This window comes from Berghia stephanieae, chromosome 6 (genome assembly GCF_034508935.2).
Source record: "Berghia stephanieae isolate SIO BIC M18660-M18661 chromosome 6, UCSD_Bste_1.3, whole genome shotgun sequence".
NCBI lineage: Eukaryota > Metazoa > Mollusca > Gastropoda > Nudibranchia > Aeolidiidae > Berghia > Berghia stephanieae.
Window position 1 is genome coordinate 32,000,040 of NC_088365.1, and position 16,301 is coordinate 32,016,340.

The 16,301-nt window shown below is 35.1% G+C and overlaps 1 protein-coding gene across 2 annotated transcripts in view; it reads right to left on the minus strand.

Annotated features, from left to right (window-relative positions):
• Window positions 1-1,435: 1,435 nt before the first annotated feature.
• The window catches only part of LOC144974865 (peptidyl-prolyl cis-trans isomerase-like 1), a 15,391-nt gene continuing 525 nt past the window's right edge, over window positions 1,436-16,301 (minus strand). The window contains exons 1-4 of one of the 2 annotated variants that reach the window (XM_078918243.1): window positions 10,590-10,689; window positions 8,235-8,389; window positions 7,749-7,814; window positions 1,436-3,458 (exon numbers count right to left, since the gene is read on the minus strand). In XM_078918243.1, the coding sequence (XP_078774369.1) occupies window positions 3,235-3,458; window positions 7,749-7,814; window positions 8,235-8,388 (444 nt within the window). In that variant the 5' untranslated portion in view covers window position 8,389; window positions 10,590-10,689 and the 3' untranslated portion in view covers window positions 1,436-3,234. Of the gene's footprint in view, window positions 3,459-7,748; window positions 7,815-8,234; window positions 8,390-10,589; window positions 10,690-16,301 lie in introns of those variants that run through there. The other variant, XM_078918242.1, reaches the window with a different exon arrangement.

Sequence of the window (16,301 nt, forward strand, 5' to 3'; positions counted from 1 at the left end):
GAAAAATATAAGAGTTAACCAGTGGAGGAGGAGGATGTTAGATTTAAATTTCTCTCCCAAGGAAAGGCAAACTTTATCCTTGTTTATGGCACTCGAGGCGTTTTTTTTCAGTTATCTCAAACAGATGTAAAGGAATCTCTTATCAAAGGGAAACATTGATGCTGGTTTCACATACTAATACACAATAACCAAGAGAGGTAACTAAATCAAATTTGTGTCTCCCACAAAAAAAAAAGAAAAACATATGTGACCTGTCGTCTCAAAACAGTATTATGTCGGAACGAACCATATGCTTAAAAGCCGAATTTAATGTTAAACTGGTCAAAAATATGAACTGTTGACACTAGCATCCTAAAATATGGTTGCCATTCTCCTCAATAAATCATAGAAACTCAACACAAGTCTGATATTTCTGGCTATAAATTCAATTTTCAACATCTTCACCAATCCGACTTAATACTGTTTTGAGGCGAAGGGTCACATATCTGTTTTTAAGGGTTTACGGCGCTTGCAACACATTTAGGTTATATCAGCGCCAGTAAAAAGGAAGAAAATGGGATAGTAAAAAGTTCTAGAAATACAATTAAAGCACCCAAGAGAAAGTAAGACATAGGGGAACTGGGAACAAATAGGGATCAGATGTAGATTCCAAGAGCATACCACCAATGTACTTAGTCTGAGATCACCTATAAGTCTCATCCGGACACAAGCGCAAAATCCAACAAAGAGGAATACACTCAAATGCTTACATTATACATAATACAAAAATAACAAATATAATGATACATAACGGAGAGATGATTTACAAGGAAAAAAATATCATCTCCCAAAAAATAACTATGCATTTGACTGTTTCCCTCCCAGCCAGGGCCAGAACAAAACCAAGTAATCTCATTCCAAGACAAAGAGAGAAAGCATGTTGGAAAACAGACGTAAGGGGATAGAAGACACAGTATGTATCTCCCTGCCCACCATGAGAGGTCAGGAACTCCACCCAGGGTCACATATCTGCTCACATCCAACTGCCTGACCCACAGAAAAGGATCCTAGCTAAGGCCAGAGCGAAAGAAAGCTTTTAGAAAGAGGCAACAAGTATAGGGGAATAAAAGGCCTTAATTGTTCCTATGCCAGAGTATATCTCTGCTTCTTTAGCGGATTGCTACAATTTCTTTCTAATATCTATATAGATCTAAATTAAACCATTGTATTTGACTGTTTTCTTGTCAGCAAAGATCCCAGTCAAGCTATAGGCAAAACTATGCCATTTTATTTCGACACAAGAAAAGGACAGAGAGTGACTTGAAAGGGGAGTAGAAGCATTGGCAAGAGCCTCATACCATAGGCAAGATGCCCTTGATGACAGTTTTAGAACACACATAATCGAACACTCAAGCAACCCGCAAAAAAGATAAAAACAAAGAAACAAAGTCAAATGTTCCTGATCATAAAATAAGTATCATGTATTAATGAAAGAATGAACATGAATTAAACATAGCAAGTGGTATATTTACATTGACACCAAACAAAACTCATGGGTCAACCACGATTCAGCATGATGGGTGACGATTGTCATAAAAATATTGTAACCAGATAAAGTTGAACTCATTTTCAATAAGCTCTGATCTAAAGAAACCTCAAATTCGAAAAACAAAAACAAAAAAAGAGAAAGAAAAATTCCACTTTGTCGAAAAGTCTCATTTTTTACATTATGAATTACCAATATGACACTTTGCATTTAGTATTAATAATAATAATGCTGAAAACTTATAATATAGCGCTATAACTCCGAGACACCAGACTCTAAAAGCTTAGAACAAATTACTTTGGCTGAAACATACTCATCCCACACACAACACATAGTATTAGCAAGGCCTTGGACATAACAAGACCTGACCCTCAACTGTTGTATCTATCTTTCAATGTACCTGTAAGGGATAAAATATTTGATATTTATCACTAAAACTATGAGATGGGTCCTGAAGTTTTGGTGGTAACGCCCTCACCTCACAAACATAAGGACTAGATCCAATTCAGATTTTTTTACCCCTTTGTCGACCCAACAGTTATTGGATAGCTGGGTCTGGTTGATGTGGAGAAATACACCTTGCAATAGACTTGCATTCTATCAAAAGGGTAACAAGACATTTCTGTTAAAAGCCACAAAGGAAACTTTGAAGGACTACTAAAACAATAAAATTATACATCATTTGTGCAATGCACCATAATCAAGTGCTAAATGTTAAAAACAAAGTTTTAACCTCAGCAAACTTGACACAACATTCCAACAAATTTCTATTTTTTAAAACTTTTGATTCAAAATGATCCAAATTTCAAGAAAAAATATTTCAACACAATATTCAGGATTTCCACCTTTTACCTTAAAAAACCCCTCACCAACTTACAATATGTTTTGTGTTCAAATTAAAAAGGCAATTTACTAGGAGGCAAAACAAAATTATCATTTACAATCTGTAGGGACAGATCTGTAGTTACAATGATGCCAGCGGGACTTGGGACCAGCTTTTGTTATAATTGAGTGGTATTACAAATTTGAAATTATAAAAACAAAATAGGATTTTGAGGATTTTTATGCTCCCCATTCTATCAGTTTTTAATCAAAGATTGTTGAATCTGAAATTCATCTATCTTAACATAATATCACTGCATTTTGGCCACCAGGAATTCCAACCAGCCAAGTGTTAAAAGTTTTTGAATAAATTGATTTTTTAATTTACTTCAGATAATATTCACTTCAATGAAAAGAAGAACAAAATCAAAATTACAATTCAAGAGGAGGAAGGTTAAAAAAATAAAAAATAAATGCTGGGTGGATGTAAACAAACTAAAACTTAATTATGTGTCATACGTTTGGTAATCTGGGTGCCGCAAGAGGTGTATCACTCAAATTTTCTCATTGTTACCAATTCAATTCTTTTTCATTTTTCATTTCAATAATGCCTTTATTTACTCTACTCATTTGTTACTCATTCTTTTGCAGAGCCTATCAGTTTCTATCCCTTCTTCATTTCTTTTGTTATGGTGCATGCAGCCTTTGTGCCTGCCTTGAAACTGTATCAGGACGAAAGTGAATCATCTATTGGTCTGGTCCCAATTTTGCATTTACATCCGGTTACCTTTTATGGTGTGCATTATGTAATCCTAATCAAATCACTTTTGTATCTGTGAAAAAGAAGTTGCACTACACACAATAGTAATGAAGCACTAGTCCTCTCATCATGACATGTTTATTTGAGTTTTGATAATTTTTACATTATCCACTGGTTTATCCATATCATCCACTTCCACTTTCCCCATCCGCTGTACAACAGGAAGCCCATTAGAGACACGCCCAAATATGGAATGCTTTCCATCTAGCCATTGTGTTGGTGCCAATGTGATAAAAAACTGGCTTCCATTAGTACCTGGACCACTGTTAGCCATGGAGATTATACCCGCACCTGCAACAACACCAAAAATAAAATATATTATATACATATAACATAGGCGCAGACATATTTGGGCAAAAGCATGGTATCTGAAAGCCATAAGATAATCAAGTATCAAGATCTATATCAGTGATGTTAATGGCAAAGTGTCAAAAAGGAGTAAAGTGAATTGGTCCATCGGTTAAAGTCAAAACAAAATCAATGTCATAATTACATAATATTATGTATTATTATTAAAATATATTGCAACTACAAGAGCATATCCACACTCATAATAAGAGATATAGGTGTAATTAAATTTTATGTAAATATTGTCCTATCTTTTATATGATTTTAAAGGCCTACACCTACATCAAAAGAATATTATAACTTTTGACCAAAAGGCCTGAAACTATTTTCTTTTCTTGACAAAGTAGGCTGCAGTATCTTTGTAAATGAAACCTTGTGGTTATTTGGTAATGCAGTTTATACATGAAACTAATGAATCTTTGATAAATCGAAAAATATAGGTAAAAAGAATTTAATACGTTGATCACCCTTATTAATTATAATATAATATTATCTCTCTGTAACAGAGGCATCTAATAATACTAATAACATGAAGATAAGAATTGCTTGTTTTCTTCACTTGACGCTAGTTTTGATATAAAGATCATGACATAGATTCCACAAAGCCTCATTTTGGTGTTTAAAAAAAAGCAAACAGTCCTGAGAGAGAGAGAGAGAGAGAGAGAGAGAGAGAGAGAGAGAGAGAGAGAGAGAGAGAGAGAGAGAGAGAGAGAGAGAGAGAGAGAGAGACTACTTGGCTAGGGTAGTTTTTTTCTCTTTCAAGTAGAAGGAAGTTGTAATCATTTTATTTAAATTCATCTATTGTTCGACAACTGTAATATGCTATAGCTACAAAGAAAAAACAAAATAAAACAAAACTTTAGCCCCATCCCTTTCAAACATCAAGTTATCAAAGGCCACCACTGGTCTTGTGTCATTTTTTACAACTGGTGCCAGTATGTCTAGCCTGACATCATAAAATGGGAGTGTAACCAGAATTAATGCAACTGAGCACAGGTATCAAAATATGACACAAGACATAACAACGATTTTCCCACGGACTTCGACTTACTGGCCTGAGCACTTATAAGAAAAAAATGTTTGACACAGCAAAAACAGCGGAAAATTTCTGAGAAAAAAAAAAAAAAAAATTCTGGGAAAGATTATCATCACTGCTATATCATGCAGAATTTAAGAGGGCCCATACACGCACAGATCTCATCGCGGTACTATCCACGAACAGGCACTGCTGGGTCGATGTGACCCGATCCCTGCGTTGATCGCAGATGATTTTTGCCCACACACGGTGAGATATTTTTTGAGGTGATCCGCGATCAGGGGCGTGGCAGTATAAAAAAGTGGACAGTTTTTTCGCTGTTTTCACGTCGGATTCGTGATCAGCGTCAAATGTACAATAGGTTTGATACTAAGAACTGTGTGTTTACTCCAAAAATTGGTGTAATTAGAAATAAATTTTTATTAATAGTGAGGCTATGTGGCCGACAGAACCGATCCCAGTTACTGTCTCTCTATTCTATCTTTCGTCTTGCGCATAATAGTGATTACTTCTCACTAAATTATATCAATTAGACTGTTGAAGGAACGAAATTGACATCATTTCACTCTTTATTATTGTATTAAGGGCAGCCATTTTGGTAATTAGTTCTCACTAAATAATATCAGACTTTTAACATTCAAGGTTACTCGTAGTTTTGTGTGACGGTACGTTATTTCCGACTGGCGGATGCTGTGAGCATTATATCTAAACTCATAGCATCAATAACCGTCCAAGACATTCGTATCATATGTAGCAATAGCTATAATAATGTAAAATGTCGAGAGAGAGAGAGAGAGAGAGAGAGAGAGAGAGAGAGAGAGAGAGAGAGAGAGAGAGAGAGAGAGAGAGAGAGAGAGAAATTATTTGCGCTATATATACCGCTATATTCAATATAGGTGTTCAAATCACTTTATAAGGGTCCTTGACCAACAGCAAAACATATTAGAAGAGACATAACTGTAAACTGATATTACAAGTGTTTCCTGACAGAGACGACGTTGTAAACAGCGAGGTACTCATTTTAAACGTGAACAAAGTGAGAGAATGCAAGTAAAGAGCCTTTTCAATTTTGCGCCACTCAGAACGGGACTCAAACCCAGTACCATCCGATCCAAAGGTGAGTGTCATATCATAAGAGCACATGCATAGCCGCACAAGAAAGTGATGTATTGAAGGAGGAGAGAACGGATGGAGTGAGTAAAGTTCTTGGATATTTATAGAAGGAACAAAATTGACGCCACTCATCTCATTGTTATTGTTTTTTGACACCCATTTTTATGATTAGTTCTCATTAAAATATATCAGACTATAAACGTTCAAAGTTCCATGTAGATTTTGGAGCTGGAGCGTTATCTCCGGCTGGTGGACTTTGTTGTGAGTATTTTAATTTAACACAGAGCATCAATGAATTTGACATTAGTCAACCCGTTGTTATTGCTTTTAGACAGCCATTTTTATAATTAACTTATCACTAAATTATATCAATCAGACTATAAACGTTCGAGGTTACACAGTTTTGTGTGTTAGTATGTTATACCAAGATGGAGATGTGAGTATTTTTCCAATACGCATAACATCAATACATTAGCAATCAGATTTAATTTTAAAAGCAACGTAGACCATGGAAATTTTTCCATTTTGTGGACAATAAAGATTTGTTATTTATCATCATAAGCATTATTATTATTATTATTATTTATAAAACAAATCGACAGTGCTCCCGTGGCAGGTACTCGCATCCCCCCACTACACAGCTCTTTTTTTTTTTGGGGGGGGGGGGGGGAGGGGAGGGGTTGTTTGTAGACTATAATTCAATGTGTTACATCCAACTTTGTGTGTTGGTATCAATGCCCACCCCTGTCATCACGTAGTCAAGGCTTTTTGGCATCTGCCAATCCCAAATTATGTTTGTGTCAAGGTCGACCATGATGTCGCGTCAACAAGGAGAAAAAAAAAGAAGTACAACAAAAAAACAAAAAAAAAATTAAAAAGGTTAATAATTGTCATATTATGAAATTACATTGAAAATTACGAAAGTCGGAAAACTTTTATATTGTGTGAAATCCATTATAAATTTTACGGTGACCAAGAACGAAACCTTTTGTTCATCTACCTCTTCCTGACTCAAAATTTATAAAAATATTATTTAAAAAAAACAAAACACAGTATTTATTTGGCGGGATATCCACTAGACGTGTTCAAAGCGCTTTACAAGGGGTCCCAAGCCAACAGCAATACTAAACATGAAGGAGGAGACATGACGCCTGTCAGGCGATATTACAATTTTTTTTTCCGACAAAGACAACGAATGGCCATGTACTCATTTTACACCTGAGTACAGTGAGAAAATGTGAGTAAAGAGCCTTTTCCAAGGACTCAACTCTGCGCTACTCAGAGCGGGTCTCGAAACCTGGACCTTCCGATCCGAAGCGAGAGTCATACCACTAGACCCCATCACAGAACAGGATGGGCACTGTTCTGTCGACCACATAGCCTCACTATTAATTAAAATTTATTTCTAATTTCATCAATTTTTGGAGAAAAATCATAGTTCTTGGTATCAAACCTATTGTAAATTTGATGCTGATCACGAATCCGACGTCAAAACAGCGAAAATCCTAAAAAAATTGTCCGAGTTTTTATACTGCCACGCCCCCAATCGCCTCGAAATATATTAAGCAAGGCGGGCTTTGCGAGCGACCGACTGTCCATCTGCTTGTGGGCCAGGTATTTGGCCACACACATTGCGTTTTCATATATCCTTTTTTCTTTTAGGGTAAACAGACCCTTTCTTGTCTGTCTAAAGATTTTACGACAGACGCACATTGTTCGCACCACTGAGGTGTTAATTGTTTTGTGCAAAGGGAAGCAATGATGGAGTAGTGAAGTGTGAATCATACGTTACGTGCAGATCATTGTGATGGTTTCTATCAATTTTGTTTTTTTCCCCCCTTTTAATTATTTATTTTCTTTCATTTTTGCATTTTTAAAGTAATGGTCAGAAAATTAAGAGGGCATATAAACAGAGTCTTTTCAGTGAGCGTGTTTATAAAAGGGGTAAATTTATATAGTAAACATTCTGTTTCACACCCCGAGTGTGCTTATAGCTGGACCATGCTCTTCTAGCCAGAGTGCTTATAAAAAGAGACCACTGTACCACAATAATCTTGTATTTGTATATACTCATGAGGAAATACCTGTATGTTTGAGTTCCGTTATTTCATCCTCAAAAGTCTTTCCATAAATCGAAGAACCACCTCTACCTGCAAAAGAATATACTGCAATTATGATGAACTTAAGCATAAAGCTGCAATCCATTTTCATTCCTTTGACTGCATCTCATAGCTAAACCATTAAAATACACCATTTTAATATGAGTATGAACCAATGCTAGAGCCTGGATTGTCGTGATAATTATGCAGATCAGATAATGTTCGTCCTAAAACAGGGAAAATAATTGTTGTTAACTTGCTTAAATTCAGTTATAGAATGCCTTTGACCAAACCACAACAATAAATAAAAGTATTGCTAAAAAACTGGACCAGATTTAAAGATTATATGAAGAATTTATTGCAGTCAAAATATTGACATGCATTTAAGACCAAGTTTCTAGTACACGCTCATCTTTACATTTTAAAATCATGTGCCAATAAATATCTTATTAACAAAACAAAAAGGATTACCAGTGCCAGTAGGATCTCCACCTTGGATCATAAAGTCTTTGATGATTCTGTGAAATTTCACACCATTGTAGAAGCCTCTCTTTGATAACTCAGCAAAGTTACGACATGTCTTTGGTGCATGTTTCCAGTATAACTCTATAACAATGTTTCCCATTCTGTGAAGTAAAAGAAGATACTTAATGAAAGAGATGTATAAAAATATCTTGAAATAAAAGTTGACAACATATTTGGTTATAATGGAACTATAATTTGATCACTGGGTATTATTTTTCTCAGCTTAATCAACATTCGAAAGAATAAAACACAGTGAAATATTTTTTAATTGAACATACATTTTTGAAATATATACAGAGGAAAAACAAAACATAAGACTCAGACTACCCAATTATTAACCCCCTCAAGTTCAGATGATTTTGGGGGCAGAAGATAATGAGTTCCCTATATTATACTGTCATTTCAATCATGTAGACCCTTTAACGATCCTTTGACATCAACTACTGCATTTTCATTTTCTGATTAGTATCTTATACTGTGAAAGATATGCCATTGTAAGATCGTATTCTACAGAATTTAGAGTTGTTAGTATGAAACTTGGGTTGTTTTTATGCTATTGATCTATAAAATGCTTTGAGGCCTACAAACAGTGCCTTAGAAATACTTATTTTACTATTATTGTTATTGTTTATGATGATGATGAAGATATGTTTTTGTTTTTGTTTTTAAGGGTTTTACGGCGCTTGCAACACATTTAGGTCATATCAGCGCAAGTAAAAAGGAAGAAAATTGGGTAGTCAAAACATTCAAGATGTACAATTAAAAGGACTTGAGGAAAAAGTAAGAAAAGGGGAAAATGTTCAAATAGGGAACAGATGTAGATTCCAAGAGCACACTATCAGTGTACTTAGTTTGAAATCACCTAAAAGTCTCATACAGACACCAGCACAAGTCCCCACTAAGAGGAATACACTCAAATGTTTACAAACCATATGTTAAGAATAAAACAAAATGGTACATAACAGAGAGATGATTTACAAGGAAAAAAATATCATCTCCCAAAACTCTAACTATACACTAGACTGTCTCCCTCCCAGCTAGGGTATCTGGCCAGGGCCTGGACAAAATCATGTAATATCATTCCAAGACAGACAGAAAGCAAGTTGGAAGTACCTCCCTGCCCACTATGGGAGGTAGGAACCCCACCCAGATGATGAAGATAATAATGATGCTGTTGATATTATTATTTTGGTTGTCATAGATGATGATGATGTCTTTTTTTCTGGAATAACAATATAAACCTCAACTTACAAGGTCTCAAGAGTGACAAAAGGAGGCTGTCAATGGCATGAACTGAATCCATGATGACTATAGAATTATTAACCATGATGGAGTCGAATAAGTACCCTTTTTGATGATGTGGTAATTTTACGAGTATTGATTTCAATTTCAGTTCTATCCAATCTTTGTGTTAAGATATGCCAGATATCACGCAAAAATTTTTAGTCAAAGGTGTATTTTAGTAATTGCTAAAATAGGGACACTAAATTTATAAAAAGGACATAACCTGTATGGTTTTGTTAATTTAAAAACTAATTGATTGTGTGCAACTGACATTTAAAACCACAAAAATAAAAAGGCATCTATCATCTAGATTTTTTTTAAATTCTAGAAAGGCATGATTAAATATCACCAGCAGATAGGTGGCTCTGAAGCTGTTAATTTGTTAACTCCCAAGAAGATCCAGTGGTAAATCCCAATATAAGTACAAATTTTAAAAAGTTTTTTAACATCAATTTACAAAAATAATTATTTGTTAATTTATCAATTTATTAATCTCTCATTTTTTTTTAAAATGTCCGATGGAGCCATTAAGCCAATGGAGCTAGAGTTTGTGAAACAGACATTTAGCAATTGCTTGCTATCCACTGGGAGTTTCAAACACTACGCTACAGAGCAGTCCGACTAGTCATGATATTTATTAATTCTTCCAAGTTCACACGAATGGAAAATCAAACAATTTTGTTAAATTTTTCAATCATGGTGAACTTAAGAAGGATAATCATGTTTTTCTAGAAGAAAATTGATTTTACCTTTGACACTAACGCATCTTTTGTGGTTTTAAATTTTAGTCGCACACCATCATCACTTATTTTATAATGTTTAATAACAAAGACATACAGATATCTTTTAACTATAACTTTTGTGATCTGATTTTTGCGATGACCAAATACAGAAACACATAAACAATAACAAAAACCATTGATTGTGTTTGCACAACGGAAGTCCAGAAAAACAATATGGAATCTTTGGGTGCAATCTTTTATCATAATTGGCTAAATTAACAGCTATAAAACTGACCTATTTTTGCATCACAGTGTCTATACCCGACCGGTGTTGGGAACAGTAGAATTTACCTATTCCTAACCAGTGTTGTGAACAGTAGAATTGGGCTATTTCCAACCAGTGTTTTCTTTTGTAAGCTAGCCTACGAGACCAAGACAGCGAGATTTTAGTCACGTGATTCGATTTCATTGTTTCACTGCATTTTCATCAAGCATTAGGTAGCTAAAGGAGGTCAGTGGTTTTCTTTTGATTTGATGGTCTTGTACCAACTTGTAGCCAAGATCAAGGAAATATTGAAGTCCTAGTAGTAGGAGCACTATCCTATGTGTGCTCATGTTTGGTGTGATGTTGAGATGATGATTTCACATTCTATTCCCTCTCTTGACAAATGACACAGCTAAGTGAGGCCTTTGGGCTACGTCACTTTGTGTGGCACTACAATGCATGAATTGACCCCCCCCCCCCCCCCCCCACCCCCTGTCCCAATCTGCTTCGCCTATCAATGAAAAAAAAGGAGAAAAGAAAAGTGCCAATAAATTGTTCTTAAAGACACGGAAAATTCAATTTTTTTTCAGTATTACAAGTTTGTGGTCTCTGGGCATCACTTTCCAAATGGAATTTAAAATGCCAAGCGGGCATATGTGATGCATCCTTTTCAAAACTATTTTCTGTCGGTATATTGTAGTTCTATCAGTATAAAATATAAAATGTATAAAACGGGAAGATCTGGTGTTGGGTGTTGGCAAATTTTACTATCCTCAACACCGGTTGGGAATAGGCAAATTTTACACCGGTTGCGGTTGGGAATAAGCACAGCCTTTTGCATTTGCATGGCAACATTTTATTGTAGTTTTTTGTTTTGTTTGTTGTTGTCATATTTTTTTTCTTGGCAAAATTAGAAAATAAATGAATTGACCGACATTCTTCAACAGCATCATAAAATATGTTATATAGCTAAGAAACCATCTGTAAAATTACTCCGCTCGTCAGGGACCACGTAGTAACTTAGACTCACTTAACGGTACGAGTAGGTACTTTGGTAAACGTCAATTTGGCACTCCAGCAGTGAGCTGATAAATGGCCTAGTGGTTGTGACCTGGTTTTTTTAAACTTTTGAGTGATTGGTCTTAGAAAAAGTTCCATAGATGTCTTGTTTATTGATTGATTTTTAGTGATTTATGTCTTATTTTCTATCAATGTCAATTTAGTACATCTTTTGATCAAGGATAAAATAGGGTATACTTTAGCTTTGGATAATGAAAAACTTAGAAATTTGTAAATCGAAATTCCAGTGATGGCACGTGATTTAACATCTTAACTTTTTAATAAAATTAAATTCAGGGCAAAGTTGTATACCGCATTCCTGAAATTCGTTCCAGCAAAATCCTTACTCAAATCCTAGCGGCAATCTGAGGCCAGTTTTGAAATCCAAATGGTGGTTACTACCAGAAATGCAACAGTTTTAGGTTTTTTTGTGCGTGGACACTAAAAGGATTAAAATATTTAACAACAACAAACCTTGGGTCAACAAACGAGTTAAGTTATTTATAAATATGAAGAAAATCGCTCATATGAGTGGGGACAAAAACAAGCAGCACGAGGCAGAAAAACAATTAAAGAGGGTAATTTATGAAGAAAAACGTAAATATAAAGATAAAATGGAAACAAACCTTAAAAATTCAAATGCATCGCAGGCGTGGAGGATGATTAAAGAAATGGGTGGCGTTAACAACAAAAAGACAGATTTTAACAATGACACACATATGAATATCGAGGAATTAAATAAGTTTTACTGTCGATTCGACACCATTGACAACGTACTTTCAAAAATTAATATCATAACAAAAAATACGTCTCCTCCGCCAGAAATCGAAGAAGAGGCGGTCATCAATGTTCTTAAATTATGTAAAAAGAAAAAAGCACCAGGTCCAGATGGACTTAGTGGGGAACTCATTTCAAACTGTAACAACCAACTAGCTGTCCCTTTCTTGCCTATTTTCCAACGTTCAATAGATGAACAGAAAATCCCAATTATATGGAAAACATCGACTATAATTCCAGTACCCAAAAAGAATCCACCAACTCAGCTGAATGATTATAGACCTGTTGCTTTAACATCAATTATTATGAAATGTCTGGAAAAGATTCTGAAAAGAGAGCTGTTGCAATTTATATATGACCAACACATACTTGATCCATATCAGTTTGCCTACCAACAAAATCTTAGTGTGGAAGACGCACTCCTCACAGTGATGCATTCAATATCAAATCACTTGGATGTTTCACCCGCCAACTACTGCCGAATCCTATACGTCGATTTTTCGTCTGCCTTTAATGCCATGAAAACCAACATATTAATTAGTAAACTGCATGCTCTAAACCTTCCCCATTACCTCATCAACTGGTATAACAACTTTCTCATCGATCGCCCCCAACATGTCAGAGTAGGCTCAAACATATCATCAGTAAAAACTCTTTCAAACGGATGCCCACAAGGGTGTGTAAGCTCACCTCTACTTTACATCCTCTATACAAACGATTGTGTGGCTAGCTTTGATAACTGCCAACTCATCAAGTATGCTGATGACACCGCAATACTCGGCCTGCTCAATGATTCCGTCTCCGAATTTAAATACACTGAGCAAGTTAGTAAATTCAGCAAATGGTGTGCCGATAACTGTCTAGAGCTCAATGTAACAAAAACAAAGGAACAACTGTTTGATCACAGAAAAATAGGAAAAAGAGCAAGACAAATAACAAAAATTAACAATCAGGCGGTTGAAACTGTTGAAACGTTTAAATACCTTGGTGTAATTATAGATAACAGTCTAAGATTTGAATCGCACACCAACAATGTCATCAAAAAATGTAACCAGCGCTTGTATATACTCAGAAAATTAAGGTCTTTCAATGTGAACAGAAAGACCATGATACAAATCTACAAGTCATTAATATTGAGTATCGTTTCGTTTGGCATCACAACGTGGTATGGAAGCTGTGGAACAAAAGAAAAATCCAAACTACATAGAACCCTCAGAGAGGCTTCAAAAATAATTAACACAGACCTTAGAAGCCTTGACACAACTTATATTAATGCAGTTGAGAAGAAATCTTTTAACATTATCAACGAAAAGAGGCATCCGCTGAACGAAAAATTCCAACTTCTGCGCTCCGGAAGACGGTATCTAGAAGCAAAATGTCGGACAAATCGACATAAGACAACCTTCATTCCAACCGCCATAAAATTAATTAACAAATCTTCTGTGGAAAAATGAGACAACCAATGAAAATAACGAGAAGCAGTGTCGTGAATCATCATCATCGACATTGCCGCCGTCGTTATCATCATCATCATCATCATCATCATCATCATCATCATCATCATCATCATCATCATTATCGTAGTCATCATCATCATCATCATCATCATCATCATCATCATCATCATCATCATCATCATCATCATCATCATCACAATCATTGCCATCTTCTTCTTAATATAAGACACTATATTTATAATATGGTTATCTGCTGTCCCAGCAAATATATCGTATCGTTCTATCTGTCTGTGTGTGTGTCTGTGTGTATGTATATATGTATGTATGTATGTATGTATGTATGTATGTATGTATGTATGTATGTATGTATGTATGTATGAATGTAGGCATGCATATACGATGATATGCTGGTTTGTATGTATGTCTGCATGTATGTATGTATGTATGTATGTATGTATGTATGTATGTATGTATGTATGTATGTATGTATGTATGTATATGTGTTTGTATGTACGCTCATTTCTTTTGTATACACGTGTAGAAACAATGTGCAAGCGTGTATGTTCGTGTATGGCTGTGTCTGTATTTGTAAATGTGTTGATGTTCATACCATGAACCAAACTGAGCATTGTTTACCTCACATGAATTGCCTTTAATTTGGACAATAAAGATTATTATTATTATTATTATTATAAAGTCCGTCAGTAAATTACAAAGGCAAATAGAATGACATTTTTCAACCTTTAACTCTTTAAGATTCAACCCGACAAAAACCGACAACGGCCAAATATTCATTGCCGAGGTAGTCAAGACAGGCCTCAGTCAGTAAAATCCAATCGTTGTGAAGGAAATGACAGGCCTGTCACTGTCGTAGGATGTTTTCAGGTTTGATTTTCATAAATTTGCCGACAATAAATAAAAAAATGTTGTATAAATTGTGATTTGGATCCTATTTTATTTGTGGGTGAAAATCATTGACATTGCACTTTGTTTGGTAAAAATCTGACAAAAATTACGACTTTGGTGTTGAAAAATGACTTTGATGACAATTATTGTAAACTTTAAAAAAATTATTATGAATAGTTTATAACTCCCTTATTTGTGGGCCGATTTTGTCATTTGTGGTATCAATTTTATTGTAATAGAGATATAGGAACTTCAGAGATATTTTTTTCTGATGCGAAATTATTACTTTGAAACCAAGAAAAATGGCTTTGATCTACTGCTGCTGTCTATTGTAGAATTGTGAGTCAAGCGTCCCTAAGTCTTTGACCAATCACAGGCTCTCTAACCAGCCAGTGGAAACAAAGACGCTACCAGCCGTCAAGGGATTACACTATTGTTATGCAAAAAATGTAACACCTTTATGAGTAGGCCTAATAGCTAAAATCTAAAAATAAAAAATATAATTGTGAGGAATTTGAAAGTCACATTGCTGAAATGAAATCAGCTTGAAAAAAGATGAACATTTGTCTTTATTTCAGAAAAATCAGTTAAAAACCAACTGTTTTACAAGTAAATCTGATTTTAAAAATTGTTTTTGTTTGTTTTAGCTTTTTTTTTAGCAACTGTTTTATTTATCGGCCGATTTTCTTGATCTTTATATAATTGTTTACATCCTATTCATCAAGGTGGTGATTGTCACACTATCCAACGACCGTCTTCTGCTTCTAAAGCTTCAACGATGACTCAAGGCATAGTTGACAGCTGTTGACACATGAGCTGTCACAAATACCAATCGTTGAATGGACAAGATTCTCAATAGCCAATCATTCTTCGATCAAAAAACAAGAACTCCTAGAACAAAAGTTTGAAATATGACAATATGGGTATGGATGGACCTATGAAATAGTTTCTGATTCAGTGCAGAGTTTAGCCATGAGTGACCATAGAAAACGGAAATGCGAATGCATATATCAAAGGGTAGGCTTATATCATCAAAGGATCTCTACATGATTGACATAGCCATATACTATATATATGATATAGGCAACTCATTAGTCATTATCAATATCTACTCCACCAAAACTAATCTGAACACTAGAGTCTACATAACTAAACAGAGTGTCTACGTACACGGTAACTTTTGAGCAGCAGCAATGGGAGTCAAATTGTGACCCAACTCGCCCATAAGAAAGTTATGACTGGAAATTGCCGTACGTTTTTACTAAGTTTTAGGGGGGTTCAATTAAAGATGCATAACTTCGTTATAAAGAGGAATATCGCAGATATTTTGGTATCATTATTTTCGTAACCAACTGGGCACCTAGCCTCAGGATCTACGTACACGGTAACAGTAACATACATGGTAACCTTGAATCTCGCCTTTAATGGATTATATTGTATTTTTTGATTTTTAAAAAATAACACACACATACAGAGCGAGGTGCATCCATTGCTTGTATTGTAGCGGCAAACCAGTTACCGGAGTTACCGTGTACATAGATCT